The sequence below is a fragment of the Danio rerio genome, chromosome 3 (assembly GCF_052040795.2).
Source record: "Danio rerio strain M-AB ecotype USA chromosome 3, GRCz13ab, whole genome shotgun sequence".
Classification (NCBI taxonomy): Eukaryota; Metazoa; Chordata; class Actinopteri; order Cypriniformes; family Danionidae; genus Danio; species Danio rerio.
The window spans coordinates 42747738-42766087 of record NC_141023.1 but is presented as its reverse complement, the minus strand read 5'-3'; the positions used below and the strand labels follow the sequence as shown (position 1 = coordinate 42766087).

Here is an 18350-nt window from a genome sequence, read left to right as displayed (position 1 = left end):
TGGTACGAAAAAGAGAAAATATCCAGTGAGCAGCAGTTCTGTGGGCACAAATGCCTTGATGCCAGTGGTCAGAGGAGAATGGCCTGACTGGTTCCAGCTGATAGAAAGGCAACAGTAACTCAAATAACCACTCGTTACATCCGAGGTGTGCAGAAGAGCATCTTTGAACTTTGATCAGAATTTGGAGTCAACAACATGAAAGCATGGATCCATCCTGTCTTGTATCAACGATTCAGGCTGGTGGTGGTGGTGCAATGGAGTGGGGGATATTTTCTTGGCACACTTTTAAAGCGCAAATCATCTCAGACTGGTTTCTTGACAGTGACAATGAGTTCACTGCACTCAAATGGCCTCCACAGTCCCTAGATCTCAATCCAATAGCGCATCTTTGGGATGTGGTGGAACGGGAGATTCGCATCATGGATGTGCAGCCAACAAATCTGCAGCAACTCTATGTTGCTATCATGTCATTATGGAGCAATATCTCTGAGGAATATTTCCAGTACCATCTTGAATCTTTGCCACGAAGGATTAAGGCAGTTCTGAAGGCCAAACGGGGTCCAACCCAGTACTAGTAGGGTGTACCTAATAAAGTGGCCGGTGAGTACATGTTTGTAGATTGTTTATAAGATTTTATTTGCACTTTCTTGCATAATCATCCCAATCGATCTGAAACTATCAATTCTTTCCAAATAGATTTACACAATGTTAGGTTTTTAAATATCGTGCAGCCCTACTGGAAATCATCTCACTTATTTCTGAGAGCGACTGGAAATGCGGGAAAGAAAGCGTGAATGTAATAAAGAATCCAATGCATGTCAGACCATAATTACATGCATATCTGCTGTACCAGATAACATGACAGGAGTACATTTTAGTTGGAGCTTTATTCCTTTATTGACCTTAATCTGTGATCTGGAAATAAGCTGTTTTTAGAATGTTTCAGAATTTGGGGAATTGACTTATATGACTTATTAATGGCATTAAACAGTCAAACTACTAGCTTCACAAACAATTATATTAACGACAACACAAAAAAATAAAAATAATACAATAAGAAAATACCAGTTTGCAACATGAAGTAGCATAACAAGCTATTTCTCAGAGGTAAAAACCAATACAAGTGGATGAAACTTAAAGTCTCAAGCCAATAAGGGTCCAATGGCTGCACCCTGCTCAAACCTAAAAGACTAAGGCCAATAATAAAATGTCGTACCTGTAGTAGGACCCCAGCAAGATCATCCTCTGGGCCGATTACTGGCACCTGACTCACTGCTCTCATCTTCACAGAGCCATGGGGTGTTTCAACAGTCACTTTAGCCCTGCTCACCTCTGAGCTGTCTGTAACACACAAGACCAGCAGAGGATTCATTAGTAGAGAATTTAATCACGCCGTGCAGTAAAACAGCACCATTAATCATTGCTGACTCAACCCATGGCGTAAAGCAATAAATCCTGACCTCTACGTTGAGGAAGTGAAGCGCTGAGCAAAGTGTGGAACGTGTGTCCTCCTGTGGCTCCTCTCTCATGCTGGACCTCCACCAGATGAGCCATATAATCTAACAGGCAATAACACACATAATGCTAGTATCTTTTGGCACACTCAATAATGGAGAAAAAAAGACAACTGAAAGAGCCTCACTCTTGTCCATGATGTTTTGCTCCAGTGTTTGGGGATCATGAGACACGGCCTGGTCCAGATACTGCAGCAGTTTGCTCATGCTGGAGACGGGGATCCCGAAAGACTGGACAAACAACAGTAGCTGTTGGGGCTCCAGATCTTGCAGAGCTGAAAATGACCGAGAAAATCAGATGGACACCAGAAGGGTGGGATATTTATCATCTAAGATCACAGTGTACCTGTTGTTTTAATGATATCTTATGATGGCTGACAATATGGCTGCATTTACACTGCAGATCTTGATGATCAATTCCGGTTTTGTGACTGTATTTGATTTTTTTGATGACCTGCTTACATCATCTTTTAAAAGTGACTCGTATCCGATCGTCTGCATATACACAGCACATGGCAAAGGCGCAATGACCAGGAAAACAAGCTGTTTTGACAAGCTGTTTTACTATAGTTTATGACAGAAAGGTTTTCATTTGTACATCTTCTTTTATATATATATATATTAACCCTTAGGCATCTTAATGTAATGTTCATGGCGTGATTTATGCACGTGATGTATGCACTAGTTTTATATTAGTTTATATTGGTTATGTGGCAGAGATTGCGCACTATTGCTCTCATTAACATGCTTAAATACCTGTGCTATATGACAATACAAAAATTGTTAAGTCCTCGTGTATGAGATTTAAGGTTTGGGACTCTGCGGAAGTCTGTTCTGAAATGAAAGTGTCAGACTTGATGTCATGCACGACTCGCATTGACAGGTGAAAATTCAATCTACCTGTTAACACTGCAGAACACAGATCCGATTCATATCGGATTAATTTCATATAATTTATAATTAGGTTTATATAATAATTCAGATTCTCATTTAGCATGTTTTCCTGTTGTTGTTTTTTACAATAAAACCAAAATCAAGTGTAGTAGTGCAACAGGATTTTGTGTGTTTGATTTTTATTTTTTTGTAAACCAACAATGCAGTGTGTGTAAACCATTATTTAAAATAGTAAAAACATGGTCAACTGTTTGGTAGAGCAGCAATCAAAGGGTTAAATGTGATATTCTTTATAATTATTCTGTAAAATACATTAGTATAAGAAAACAAAAACAAACAAAAAACAAATTGCTCTGCTTCTCAAAATGATTTACTTTATAGCAGGGATCACCAAACTTGTTCCTGGAGGGCCGGTGTCCTGCAGATTTTAGCTCCAACACTAATCAAACACACCTGAACAAGCTAATCAAGGTCTTACTAGGTATACTTGAAACACCCAGGCAGGTGTGTTGAGGCAATTTGGAGCTAAACCCTGGAGGGTACCGGACCTCTAGGAACGAGATTGGTGACTTTAAAGTGTCCAATGCAAATATATTGCAAGTAACTTTAATCACCTAAAAGTAAACAGCATTCCTTACTTTACGTTTTCAGCAATTAAGTAATTTCATTAGTTACTAGCTGCACACTGCATTTGTTCCTTCTTTATAAATTCTTTGGGTTAAAGTGTCTGTTAAAAGCACTCATGTAAAGTCCTAAACAGAAAACATCCATACCTGCATCAACCAAGCGGGAGACCTCAGATCGGATCATTCTCAATTTCAGCCAATCAGGCAACAGAAGAGCCTCCTCAGAAGTGTCCACCAAAAATGCAGTAGGAAGAGGCTTTTTATCAGGAAACCAGATATCCAGGAGTATGTAGAACTCACTTTCCCCTTATAAAATCACCAAACACAGTATCTGTTATAACAGGAACAGCAATCACCACACACCACAACAGAGGAAACACTCACCTTTGGGAGGTCCAAGTGTGAGCAAGATGACCATGGCATGGACTACCAGAATGTGCATCGTGGCTGTTTCTCCAGTGGTCCATCGCAGGAACACTTGATCCTGAGACTCTGACTGAGGATTCAAATCTGTGAGTTATTCATATGCACAAGCAGTATTTAAACTGTCCAATCAAGTGTTTTGTTCCTCACCCAGCTGTAAAGGTCCTCTCCCTCTTTTGTCTTCCTCATGCGACGGATGTAGTTGGAGAAGATGGAGATCAGAGCGGAGAGAACCGCATCAGACTCGGGTCTGCAGGAGTGCTTGGAGAACAAGCAGTTCATTATAGTGGAGCGTTCAACTATTAGACGGGCCACATCCTGACAAGACGGAAAACAACATTAAAACAGGTTAGACTTCAGCTTGGTTAGTGCAGGAAAAAAGGAATTTATTTTTATTACTTTTGGGTCTTTATTTTTTATTAGAAAGATGTTTAGACTAACAACAGATTAATCAATCTTTTCTATTGTATTATAAAACATCTTGACCAGACACATTCCTCTTTTTTTACTGTGCTGCATTATTTAGAAGAACTGCTGACTAGAGGAAAAAGCAGAATAAGAATAAATTTAGGTTTGTTACACACTGCTGTCTGGACATGTCACAAGGAGCATGATCATTGTAGAAGTTATGAAATATATTAAAGATGCACATAATTTTTCAGTTCTGGTATGCAGAGAAGGGTTGCAGAAAAAGGAAGTATGTCTAGGGGTTACAAAGAGCCAAGGGACTGCAGAATGACTGATCAGTGACGTCAAACCAAAACTCCACCTGTTATTATCAGTTGTGCATATATGCTGGAGTCAGGAAATGTAACTAATGTATGTTTTGGCATTGAAGAAAACCCTCTCCAGACCTTTTCTTATTGAACACGCATGGAATTGGCATGATATTTCAACATTAGTTAATTGCTAATTTTTTAATTTAATGTTAGCATCCGAAGCTCTCTTCATATAAAAAACAAAGGACAAAAATTCAAAAGTTAAAAAAATACAAAACAAAACCTTAAGCAGAAAACTTTAACCAAAAAAATCAATTCAACAAAATCTAAAATACTTCTCATACATTAAACAAAATTCCACTTAACTTATTGTCATAGTCTAATTAATCTCAGTGTATACATAGCCCAAAAAATACACAATAAATAAATGACAATATATATATAAACAACAGTTTACAAGTTACAAGGATAGTGAATGATTCCCTATCCTGTTTGTGCGAGTGCAAAAGGTGTAATAAACGTTACAGCTTTTGGTAAAAGCTGATTCTCAGTCTATTTGTGTGCACTTTAATGTTCCTGTATCTACGCCATAAAGGCAGGGGGGCAAATGTGAGTGGGATCCTTAGCAACATACATTCAACTGCATTAATATTATACAATTACGTGAGTAAGTGCACTTCACAAAAATTAAACCAGAATGACTGAGGACCGGAGCAGACCAAGCCGGTTGGGTGTTGAGTTTGGGCAGTTCGTCGGTCAGGCTATTTGGTATATTCTATGCGCAACCTTTCGTCGGGTTAATGTTAGAGCTCGTTGGTACCAATTCAGCATGTACAATTGGTTTCGGCCATCGGCTGAAGAGAGCGCTCTGACTGGTTATTCAGCAATGAAACGTAAAGTGATGTAACAAGTTAACAAATCAAGCCAAAAACGCAAAGTCACAAAGAAGCTGATTGAAATTTCCCAAAATTTCTCAAATATTTGCAAACTATATGGATTATTAGATTATCAGACATATTTACATGGGTGAATGTCTTTCTGGTGAGTGACAGTTAAGGTCTTTGCACATTGAAGTCTGAAATGTTTGTAAGTTTTTTTTCGTACAATCATATGCGAAAAATCCGTCTGATGCGTATAAATCAATCCATTGCGAAAAAATGCTAAACATTTCGTAGTCGAGCAGTGATATGTTCTCCTCTCTTCTCCAAAATAGAAACAGAAAGAGGAATAGGCTGCATATTGTGTTTATCCAAGAGGAAGGAGAGTTTAGCTCATTATCAAAGAGCTGCGCTGGATTATCCCGAACGTTCTTTCAGGAAATCAGTGGAATTTTGATACATTGGTTCACCTTTACATTACAAATCCTGAACAGAGACTGGCATATATAACATTATAATAGATAGCGGCCAAGTTGATGTATCGAAGCAACAGACCGACCATGCTTTCTATTATGTTTATGAGCAGTACGTCAAATGTATGGACACACACACACACCAAGCAGAAGCAGGGGAGAGATGCGCCACCCACTGAAACTGTTTGTCATCAAGTCATCTGTAGCTGAAATGACGGCATTCTGTAATTAGCTTTATGCTTGTACGGTGGCTCTGAACTGTCAAAACACCTCTCAAAAACTCTTTTTCGGATGTGAAAAGAGGAAAAAAGTTTAACGCGGTTTGATTTTTTTTGAATGGTGGACCAAAGTTTCAGAGGCAGTTTTTAATTAGGATTCACACAACCTGAGATTAAAATTATTTTTTTTTATGTGGGAAAATTATGGACGAAAATTCAGCGTGCAATAACCTTTACTGTGATAATGTAATAATGGAAGTTTGGTTTCTCTTTGTGGCAAGACAAGTCCACTTGTGCAGGCACAGAACACGGCTCTCGTTTCAGTCGGCTTTTGCCCATTTGGTGTGTTCACACAGAGCTTTTTGCTCAAGATGCCATCCCACTTGAGGTGACAATTCAAGTCAATTCAATTCAAGTCAATTTTATTTATAAAACAACACAGTTGACCAAAGTGCTGACAATAGTAAAACAAAGTGTAGCACAAAGTTTAAAACAAATAAATAAATAAACAAAAAATATCAACATCTCACGCTGTGCTAAAAGCCAAAATGAACAAGTGGGTTTTAAGAAGAGATTTAAAAACAGTAATGGAAGAGGCTTGTCTAATATACAACGGCAACTCATTCCTCAATTTTGGTGCAGCCACAGCAAAAGCCCGATCCCTTCTGAGCTTTTGACTTGTCCTGGACACACCCAGGAGGAGCTGGTCGGCTAACCTGAGCGAACAAGAAGGTGTGTAGGGACAGAGAAGCTCAGAGAGGTAAAGTGGTGCAGCACCGTTCACTTACTTAAAAACAAATAAAAGCAAATTAAAATGGGTCCTGAAATGCACAGGCAGCCAGTGAAGTGAGAATAAAACCAGGGTTATGTGCTCGTATTTGCGTGTGCCAGTTAAAATACGGGCAGCTGCATTCTGAACAAGTTGCAGTCGAGAAATAAAACACAGTTGGGTTTGGTTGGTGCTAGTTGGTAGTGTTGGCTTGGTGTGTCCTGGCTCTAATTAAAAAAAAGAGTGTTCTAACACATCACACACAGAAGAAACTGAGCAAAATTCAAACCGATTAAAACCTGCAGATTTACACTAACCAAGGCTAGGTCATTGTGGAGGGACTGCTCTTCTATTGGTGCATGCTGGGAAAGGTAAATCAGGTATGCACTGATGGTTTGAGGATCCGTCTCCACGTGAATGGCCTGGAAAAAAAGGAAAACCATGCACACACTTTAAGTTCAGCAAGTCACAGGTACTGATAAACTTATATTTGTGTAGGATTTGTGTAGGTGGACTAACCTGCTGCAAAGCACTGGCCGTTAAGCCTCTCACGCTGTCAAACAGAGGCAGTTTAGGAAGGTCCTGAAGGAGCCACTGGTAGCTTGGCAGTAACTCTGCATCTCTGGAGTCCTCCTCCATGAGATGATCCCTGTCCTCTCCATCTTTCAATCCGCCCTCCGTCAGCACCAGGGACAATCCCTGATATGCACATCATAATTCACCATATCACACAAGTGTGTAAAGAACCATGCTTAGTTAGATGGAAAATGAACTCTGTACCTTTATGGCCAACACTCTTGAAGCCACTTGAGAAGAGCTTAGACGCCGGAGAAAGTAGTCCAAGACCTCACATGTGGTCTGTTTATCAGCCTTAGACCCCAGCAGAAGGTCCTGCAGCCGCCCAAGAAGCTGCCTCTGTTTTTGCTGCCGCTAACACAAACAAAAAAGCAAGAAAATTATTAATTTTTGTTTTTACAAAATACATGTTTTCAAAACTATGCAGCATATTTGTGTGCTTTCAACTTTCAGTAGTCAATACTTAAGACCTAAATGTCACGTGATCCTTCAGATGTCAATCAAATGTACATATTTGATGTTCAGGAAATATTTTCCATAATTATTATTATTTAAAGCAGTTGGGCAGATTAGAGATACAGTAAAAGTACAAGATTTAATTGAAATAATTCATTTGTAAATGTTATAAATTCCTTTATTTAGATCAATGTAATATGCCTTTGTTAAATAACAGTATTCCTTTAAAAAAAAGAGTATATAGTTGTATTAAACTATTGAGTAATTAGTTGGATTATTTTCTTTTAATATAGCATAATTGTTTGAACCACTCTATTACACCATACTGTAAACTACTATGGGTCATGTAAAATTAAACATTGGTTTAAGACACCACCATTGATATTGCAAGATGATAACAAAAAACAAAAACATTCAAACAATAACCAATGCCGTAATCATTTTTACCTGTCTTTTCTTTGCTCTCTGTTCTTTGCTTTCTCCTTCCTCTTCATCATCAGCAGAAGAGGCATCATCTGCTGCATCATGGAGGAGAAATTCACACAGGCACTGAACGGGCAGCACATCTAAGGAGCCTTCGCTGGACTGGACAAGATCAGCCAGCCACGGCATAGACTGAGAAGAAGCCTGAATAAAGGACAAACCTTCAATTAAGAGGATCTGCGATTACACAAGACCTTGAAAAGCCATAATCATAAAGCCATAATACAAAAGTCATAATATTACATCACACTTTACAGCCTAAAAAATAAAAAAAATGTTACATTTCAAATGGAAAACCCCATGTGGGTCCAATATGGGCAAAAGAAATTAATTACATACCCTTTGCCTATGTAAGTAATGAGCATTAAGTATCTGTCTATATAAAGACATCATATAAATAATGTATATAGACAGACATGGGAAATAGAGAGATGGGTATTTATACAACAATTCTGTCTGGTTCTCAAATCTAATTGGCTGATAACTGTGCGATATTCTGCAATATCAGAACTCCTACAGCCTCTTTACCCTTTGTGTATTACTCCGCCCACATACAGCCAGCAAAAAGCAGACACTACAGATCTAAAGCTTCAAAGATGCTTGCTCAACTGTTTAACTGTCAGCTTATGATATGAATCCAATGTGGAAGAAAGTAGTTCCACATACAAAAGGGTTTTTGAAACTATTCGTGTTTGATTTTGTTTTTATATATACAATTATGCCGTCAAACTGTTGTATAAACGCAATATCACACGACTCGGCCTGTGGCCTTGTGCCATCGAACGCCTCCCATGAGTGCCGATGTACAGCCATATCGCACTGCTACTCGTGTGATATTGCTCATATATATATATATATATAAGGGCTTGACATTAACTTTTTTGATCACCAGCCACTGTGGCTAGTAGTTTTTCAACATTACTAGCCACTTACCACTTTTACTAGCCACAATTTTGCTATAAGGAAAATGTATAATTATATGCATACATTTGATTTTGGCATGCCAAAGTTACGTACTTTACATTTTGTGTAATGTCCACATAAGTCCTCATTCATTTCACTTTTTGTGTGTTGTGTTTGACCTTGCTCAATGAGCATGAGCATATGGGTTATGGTTTCAGTCGCATTCAGATTAGTGTCGCATTGCAATTAGGTCTTGTTTCACAAGGCTTTTCAGGGCTAAACAGCAAGATTTACCTATTTTTTCTCTGGCCACACCAAAACAATAGTCTAACAGTCTCTAGTGGTCTTGAACACCTTAATTAGTTGGATCAGCTCTGTTTGATTAGGGTTGGAGCAAAACTGTGCGCGCGACACTAAAGCCCTTATCAGTCAGTGACAGGGCTGATAGCGGAAAAAATTCCTGAGCCTGAACTTTTTTTCCTTGCCCCTGAGGTGAGTAGGGGTGGGGGTACTATGTATGCAACGCACTTTTAACACATAACTTGTGGGCCCCTGGGCCCAAATATATTAACAGCCTATGTGTAACCCTGATCATCATTATTGTCAAGTGGCTCTTTTTAGACACATGCCAGTAATGTCAGTGACACATGCCAGTGTCAGTGATCTTGTGACATGTGCCAGTAGGTGTCAGTATAAGCACGTTATAAGCACATTAATCTTATAAGTCTCTTTGCTTTAATATTTAAAAATCATTAGGCAAATGACACCTGTTATCTTACATGCATATATGTTATGAGTTTTCAACATGCATTTTATTATAACTTTTTAAAGGATATTATTTAAAATACCTTAAAATGAAAATAAGTTAAATAATAAAATAAATGAATGAATTAAAAACATAGAAAAGTCCATATTGTAGGGAACAAAGGAACTGCCAGGGTGCAATAAACAGTACAACAGATAAGTGTAACCCCTCCCATACATAAGCATGCCACAATAAATTTGACTGACATGTACTGTCAAATGACTATATTATGTACGGAAGTACGACTACGAATACATAAAATAAATGCGTTTAAATTAAAACATCGTGGAGTAGCTCAGCAAATAAACTAACTTGCGACGCAATAAATTAGGTTAAAAGTCGCGTAATGATTAAATATGGTTTTGCTCGTGTTAATTAATGTCATAAGCTTCGCCGGGTGTCGATGTCACTGCAGTGACATGCAGCGCGACACTCTGAGTGACACAGGTCACTACACATGCCACTAGCGAGTGACACATGACAGTGGAAACCCGGACGTGCCACCAGTGGCGTAGCGCAAAATGCAGAGGCCCCCCTGCAGGGATCGCTGACGGGGCCCCCTGATGAAGGGGGGGGGGGATACGTCACACGTCAATTTGCATATCACTGGCGTCATCACGTTCTACCGTTTCTGTTTGTTTAACAGCCTATGGTTAATAAAGGGGTATTTATAATTGCACTACACTTTATATAAGCATGTTTATTTAACTAAATGTATTGCTGTTTGAATACAGTATGTCATTATAGATATGTAGTGAATGTGCAGTAATCTCTCATATGTAATAAACTCAGACAAGTTCAGAAACTGTCACTAAAATATCTGTGATTGTGAACAAGAAAAGAATAAACGGTCCAATTAAATTGTTAAAATAAAGTAGCAGTACATCGGTTTGACTGTACAAGGGAAATACCTTCACACTGCCTGTGCTAAATCATTTGTCGTCGGTACGCAGAGGGGTGATCTGCTCTCGGGCTGCAGGTGGGAGAGGCTGCTGTATGAGGACTGACTGGGCCGCCTGTCAGTGCTGTGAGGCGAGGGAGGGGCCGGCGGCATCACACGCAGCTCGTTGAGAAGAGTAGGGACGGTACAGTATGGACAAATGACAGTCTAAAAAAATCTCCAATAACACAAAAAAAAGTCGCTAGATTTGTCGCTAAGGGGGTCTGAAAAGTCGCTAAATCTAGTGACAAAGTCGCTAAGTTGGCAACATTGGCGGCAAGCAATCAGAATGAAGTAGTCCACCGCTTGAGAGGTGTTCAGAGAACACAGACCTGTGAACTTTGGTTCCGACCACAGTTGTTCCCAAGAGTTTGATTATTGCGTTCGCCGGTGGATTTTTAATTATTGAAAATCACGACGACGCGGGGCCCCCTAATCACGCGGGGCCCCCCCGCGGTGCGTGCCCTGCGGGCCCGTCCGCTACGCCACTGCGTGCCACCGGAAGTGTCACTACACTCAGTGGCATGTGCCAGTGTCATCTGTACGTCAGATGTGGTGTCACTCCATGTTAAAACTGCTACTGTGAATCCGCGTTCAAGCGCACACAATAAGCTAAAACTCGCCCCAAGCACCGGCAAAAACAAATAACAATGAATGTGTCGAGGAAAGAGTACATATCTTAATTATTTATTAATAAACTTATTCTGAGTCAGTGTCGCAAAGATCCTGACTGGCAATCTCCTCTTGGACTCGCCTTTAGAAATTCATCTTTACGGATTACATGAAGGAGTTTTTTTGTTTTCGATTTGTTTTATTTCGTTAAGTAATAATTTAAAGCTTTCTATAAATATATTATTATGTCTGTGAGGCATATACATTTTGCTTCATTTTGTTAAGCGCTCCTGTTCAAAAACCTCGATGTCCTGCAAGCTTTTTATAAGCAAACTATGCGCCTAATAGCACACATTCTTTAACGTTTAAGCTACCATTGTTTTATACTTGAACTGTTTTATATCTTTTATTTTAGGCAAGTCGTGATGATCTGAGAAGGCAAACTGATCAAACAGACAATGATGGTCTTCCGCTGGGCGCTGTTCGTTAAAAAAAAACTTATTTTTAACGAATAAAAACTGCTCCAAACGTATTTCTAAATAAGCTGAATAAAAACGAAACTAAGGATAAACACTTTGCCATTAGGCTACATACAAAACTGAACTATGTCATAGCTGAAACACTAAGTTGTTTAAGGAGAAGGGGGAAATATATTTTTGTCCCGTCTATTGCTTCACCGTTATTTCGAGAATAAACCCAGCGTAAATATGCAGATGTCATTCCCAAAACATATCAGCGTATATGTGCCGAAAACGAAAGTTTCATACAAATTCTGAATGGATTATAGCCTGGAAAGTGCAAAGCACGCTCCTCTTATTATCACTAAAAAGCGTCACTAATCTTAGTTCATAGAGATCTCACAAAGATCCGTTATATTTTATAAAGCTCTCTAAATTACACAATTAATCTTTTATTTACATGGCGTCTACACTCAAAAGATGATTCACGAGCACACAAAATGGCACTTAATAAAAACCAATCCGGCGCTTTCAGCAGTGAGTGAATTCTGTGAATCTAGAGAAATGACAGATCAATATCCGTGAACCTGATTTTTTTTTTCCCGCAGCCACAGTACGCCGGAAATCCGGCGTGGTGCCGGAACGCTATCACCCCTGCAGTGAGTTAGAGTCTCTCCATGTGCATGATCATCCTCTCACTCAATATTCACCTGCTTTCTTTTGCTTCTTTTACTCACTTCTTGTTGTATGGCGACAGCACTACCTACTTCGTTGCCCACACATCAATTCATTTTTTTTAAATGAAATAATAATTCAATATTAATCTGACCAGTTTACGTGGCAGTTGTCGCTTGGAATAATTAACCGAAATGATCCCTAGTTTCCACAAACTATTGACACACTTTACAGATTATTTTAATCTGCTCCTCGTCACACTTAAGATAGCCAAACCAATTCCATATAACAGAATTCGTGCAGCCTTTTTTGTCGATAATTTAATCATCTTTAGATAATAACTCAAGGTTAGTTTACTTTCGTCACTACTTCTCTCATTATTTTTTCATTTTTGTCATCTTGACGAGTTTGTTAGCAAAGTGCGGTAGAAAATGGTCTTTTGACTTCATGCTGATTGGTTGTTGTTGTCGCATATTGCTGCTGTGTGATTGACTCTTAGATATCCAGTAAAATTATTCAGAGCTTATCATTGTTATCGAAATAAAATTTAGTGCAATTCAATATGAAATCGTATATTGGCTCAGCCCTAAATGGATGTCAGTGGAAGTGTGGCATGAAACAGTTCTCTGTCAGCAGCTCCACGAGTAAATGAGTGTGTTCACCTGTCTCTGGATGATATTGAGCAAGAAGTCAGGGCTGCGGCTGCGGCAGAGCAGATGACCCAGACGCAAAGACTGATTCAAACTCTTCACTTGATCCAGGACAAGAGGTGGGGGTCGACGTGGGGGACCCCTGAGCACAGAAAGAAATCAAAGAAAAGGCTCAGTTACTTCATACACACTGTGGATTGCCTTTATAGACACTTTCAGGAGGTCATACTTTGGGTCCAGGCTGGTGAGCTGAGACAGCAGAAGGCTGTTGTTCTCGGTTATGGTCTGTTTGGTGGAGGCGGCTGCCAGATGACTTTCAAAGGCCAGAATCTCCTGCCTCTCCTTCTGAGAGATCTGCAGCTCACGGTTGATCATCTCAGTTTTGGTCTCTTCGTCGGCCACCGTGCATGGAGGGTAGGAGTAGTTACTGAGAAGAGAGAAATTGGATATTTCAATAGTGGAAATATCCATGAAACCACATTTCCACCCAACCCGCAGAACACTTACTTCGTCATAACCATCTCCATAAGCATTTTCAGAGTGGGGTAACCATCCCACGCTGCCAAACCTGAAACCATTGGTGACAGTGATATATTAGCATTCTAATAAGAAGTTATTATGAAATGCAAGTATTGCAACATATCTGGCCTCACCGATTTTCTGTGGGTTAAACGCTGCCACCACAAGCAGCAGGAGCCAGGCCTTCCAGTAAAGAGTTGATATGGCCAGATTTGGAGGTTGATACCTAGAATGGAACATTTAATAAAGCTTTTCACCTCCTGGTAGAATAAACAGCCCACAAATAAGTAAGGGATGCCAGGAGCCGACAGACCACAGTGTAGCTTAAACTTTCAATGCTAACAGCCCATGACAGCCGGTTATTATTTGACAATATAACGCTGATGAATCACTGCATAATAAAACAAAGTAAAAAAACAGCCGGCTATAAACTCGGTTAGGTAAAGTCATACCCTGCTGGAAGCTGGATGTTCTCTGGATGGTGGTAAGTGCAAAGATTCAGTACAGCATCGATGAGTTGGATCCTCTCAACCCGCAACACTTCCAAATCTACCGTTGAAGATGTGGAAGGACAAACGGTTTTATGAGCACACCACTTCAAAAAAGTTCTGAGCTATTTTTGAAATATTGAAGAGGGCTTATGATGCTTTGTAACGTTTTCCTTTTCTGTACAAGCAGTACAACACAAAGCTTGGGTACACTGCACTTTAAGGAGGATTGCTTGATGAAGTGGATAGAGCACAACTCCAGCTTTACACAAACAAAACCACTACGCATAGTTGCTTAGAAGCTTTGGAAGTTGAAACAAGGGCTGGTTGCACCAGCAGTGTGTAAGTTAAACATAAAACATAGCCTAGTTGTGACTTAAAGGGACACTATGGCCTCGTTTACACTGCCAGTTAAATGTGACTCAATTCAGATTTTTTTTGCTCATGTGACGGATTGGATCTGTTCTATGACCATGTAAACACAAAAAACAAAAGCATGCATTCGGATATTCAGAGACCAGTTTTAGGCCTCCTTCACATGTGGAAATAAATCAGATATAGATCGGATATGTGGCAATGAGGCTATCATGTAAACAGGCAGATCGGATTTATTGAGGCATTCCGTTTTGTACATCATTAAACTTGTGACAATGTGGTACTTCTCCGCAGTTTTATGATGTAGAAGGAAGAGCATGTGTGTGCTCATCCTAAAATTTCGGACCCACTGCTCCTCTCACCTGACCTGAGAATTCTCTCGTACCCACACATTCCTCTGAATGGTGAAGGACACCATATATAAGCCATAGACGTAAGTTGCGATGACGACCCTTTCCCTCCTCCTTCGCTTCAAAATCATTTTAAAGTTGGGCGAACTTCGCATATTTCGCAGAGCTAAAAGAAAGAAAATTTCTTCAATCGTGGCTAGTGTGACGCAGATGCTAGAACCTGCCTTTACGAATGCGTGGCGTCGTAAATTGTATGGCAGGTGTAAACCCATGAATCGGATTTGGGTCACAATTAAAAGATCAAGTAAACGGACAGGCAAAAAAATCAGATATAGACAACAAATGGGAATTGGGCATCAAGACCTGACAGTGTAAACGTGGCCTGTGTTACAACTTCCACACTACTAAATATTTTTGTTTTGCACCACTGAACTTAGTTTAAACGTATCGATACGTTTCAATTAAATATTTACGGCAGCATCCCCCCCATGTATAATGGTAGAAAAGACATAACAGCGAGATTAGTTTACATCGAGGAGCTCACGATCATAATGAAGAATGTTCTCCCTCTACTCACAGCCTTCATTTCCTCCCAAATCTCACATTTTTTTGGTCTGTGAAAGAAGAATTTATTTTATTTTAGGAGTGTTTTTTGTTTATTGCATTCATTAATTAAATGAGAAGTTCTTCTCTGTGAACTTTTCTCTTTCATGTGTAGGTTATTTGCAACAAGTTTAATGTTTTGATAACTTCGTGTATTTTGCGTGTGAAATGTGTCTCGTCTGTTATGGTGAGGGACTGTAATGTAATGTACTATAACAATGTAATTTGTTGTTTCATTTTCATAGGACAGTTATATACAGTTGAAGTCAGAATTATTAGCCCCCCTTTGAATTTTTTTCTTTTTTTTTTTTTTAAATATTTCCCAAATTTTGTTTAACAGAGAAAGGATATTTTCACAGTATGTCTGATAATATTTTTTCTTCTGGAGAAAGTCTAATTTCTTTTATTTCAGCTAGAATAAAAGCAGTTTTAAATTTTTTAAAAACATTTTGAGGACAATATTATTAGCCTCTTTAAGCTATATATTTTTCGATTGTCTACAGAACAAACCATTGTTATAAAATAACTTGCCTAATTACCCTAACCTGCCTAGTTAACCTAATTAACCTAGTTAAGCCTTTAAATGTCACTTTAAGCTGTAGAGAAGTGTCTTGAAAAATATCTATTAAAATATTATTTTCTGTCATTATGGCAAAGATAAAATAAATCAGTTATTAGAAATGAGTTATTAAAACTATTATGTTTAGAAATGTGTTGAAAAAAATCTGCTTTCCGTTAAACAGAAATTAGGGGAAAAAATAAATAAGTGGGCTAATAATTCAGGGGGGCTAATAATTCTGACTTCTACTTTATAGATGTATTAGTTGCAGAATTGAAAGCAGTTTGATGATTTAAATGCTTTTTATTGGATATTAAGTTATTCAATGAAACTACGCATGACTTTACGGAGAGCTTATGACCTACTAACTACGTTTGCCTTAAGAGCATGTGGTGCGAACAAATTTAGTTACAATTTAACTAGTAGTTACTAAAGCCCCTAGTGTGAACTTTACATTCCAGTTTAAGAAAGAACATACGAACAGCTGGTGCATCCCTACCCTGGTGATTACAGGAAGTAGGTAGATATGCCTAATTTAAATGATTTACAAAAAAGAAAATAATTATATTATTAACTTAAATGTCGATCAATTTAATAAAATTTGGAAGATGAAGAAAAGATAGAACTTATTTATACGTGTTTTTGTATATAAATATGCGCTTGACTGATGTGTTTGTCGTATTCACCTGAAGTACAGGAAAGGGAAAACAGCAGCAGGTCAGATTTTCTTTGCCACAGAATGTTTACTAAAAACTCTGAAAACTTTTATGCTAATTATCATTTTATTTCAATTTATCTTGTTTTAGTTTTTCTTTTATTGTGAAATTTTGATTTGATTTTATTAATTAAAATAGTTTTCCTTTACTAAATAACATTGGTACATGCAACAAACTAAATAATGACCTTTTCAAAAAAGCATCACATGGCCACTCTAAAATAAGGAAAACCATCTCTGTAACCAGAAGTGCTGTCTTACCATCAGACTGAACTCCTGCAGCTCTCTTCACCAGGTGATCGGCCAGCTCCATGGCATCAGCTGGGCCCAGGGGCAGATCACGGGACAGACCAATCACCAAGATGCGCATCAATGTGTCCTCCAGCAGAGGAACCTCAGAGCACAGCCGAAGAAAGAAACTAACACAGAAGAGAGATAGATTAGCATTTGTTAGACAGACGCTGAAAACATCTGCAAGATGCTAAAATAGAGGTAACTCACTTTCTGTCACTCTCAGGAGGCCAGTTGTCCCATTTATAATACGTCTCAGGCTGCTCGGTGAAAAGCACCTTGTGGAGGCTGTTGAAAAACACAACAAAACAATCAGTATACTGCACGGGTGTCATTGATAACATTGAAAAAGTTACACTATTTTGAGGTGTCCTTGTTGCAGTTGAACACAGGGTTTTTACTGGTATCAGCAAGTCAAATTTAAGACTTTTTAAGACCTTTTAAAAACATTATGAAATAAATTTTAGACTTACACAAGAGTAAACGCAAAAGATTTTTTCTACTGGTTCAGTTAAAACATAAAAAAAATGTTTAAAACAAATGTTATTGTAATGAAGATAATTAAACCACATTGGTAAATATAGTAAATAAATAATCTTCAGTTAAAACTTTAATTGAGATGGACTTTTATTAGACGAGTTTTGGAAATAGAAAAATTAAAACCTGTTAAAAATTATTTAAGACCTACAGCCCAATATTTATGTGAATTGAAGGCTTTTTGTTTTTGAACTTTAAGACATTTTCAGACGTTTTAAGACCCTGCAGATACACTGGTAACAGTTCATTTAACTACTAAATAATATTAATTACTTGCATGTACTAGGTTTACATGTTATGCTTAATAAAATGTAATTACTATAGTAAGTACATGAAATGTGTAACAACAGTGATCGATTACAAAGTACCTAGTTTCAGTAATTAAATTACCTAAAAGTTATGTATGGCAATACATTTAATTTTTAGATAATGTAATTAGTTATTTAAAGTGCACCTGCCTTAAATACTCTATATTCAACATTACTGTATATATCAAGCAGAAGAGATTATGTTTTTATGTTATTACACTTACAGTTGAAGTCAGAATTATTAGCCCCCCCATGAATTATTAGCCACACTGAATTATTAGCCCCTCTGTTTTTTTCTACCCACTTTCTGATTAACAGAGAGAAGATTTTCTCAACACACTTCTTATCATAATAGTTTAATGACTTATTTCTAATAACTGATTTATTTCATCTTTGCCATGATGACAGAAAAATAATATTTGACTAGATAATTTCCAAGACACTTCTAAACAGCTTAAAGTGACATGTAAAGGCTTAACTGGGTTAATTAGGTTAACTAGGCAAGTTAGAGTAATTAGGTAAGGTATTGTATA

At 38.2% G+C, this 18350-nt stretch overlaps 1 protein-coding gene across 2 annotated transcripts in view; it reads right to left on the bottom strand.

Annotated features, from left to right (window-relative positions):
• The window catches only part of ints1 (integrator complex subunit 1), a 63459-nt gene that overhangs the window by 32136 nt on the left and 12973 nt on the right, over positions 1-18350 (bottom strand). For both annotated transcript variants that reach the window (XM_087244898.1, XM_087244897.1), the window contains exons 14-30: positions 17183-17260; positions 16943-17100; positions 14044-14140; positions 13726-13817; positions 13580-13640; positions 13302-13499; positions 13085-13214; positions 7994-8173; positions 7295-7444; positions 7034-7213; positions 6832-6936; positions 3608-3775; positions 3419-3530; positions 3182-3340; positions 1643-1789; positions 1461-1559; positions 1217-1341 (exon numbers count right to left, since the gene is read on the bottom strand). In XM_087244898.1, the coding sequence (XP_087101024.1) occupies positions 1217-1341; positions 1461-1559; positions 1643-1789; positions 3182-3340; positions 3419-3530; positions 3608-3775; positions 6832-6936; positions 7034-7213; positions 7295-7444; positions 7994-8173; positions 13085-13214; positions 13302-13499; positions 13580-13640; positions 13726-13817; positions 14044-14140; positions 16943-17100; positions 17183-17260 (2239 nt within the window). The remainder of the gene's footprint in view (positions 1-1216; positions 1342-1460; positions 1560-1642; positions 1790-3181; positions 3341-3418; positions 3531-3607; positions 3776-6831; positions 6937-7033; positions 7214-7294; positions 7445-7993; positions 8174-13084; positions 13215-13301; positions 13500-13579; positions 13641-13725; positions 13818-14043; positions 14141-16942; positions 17101-17182; positions 17261-18350) is intronic.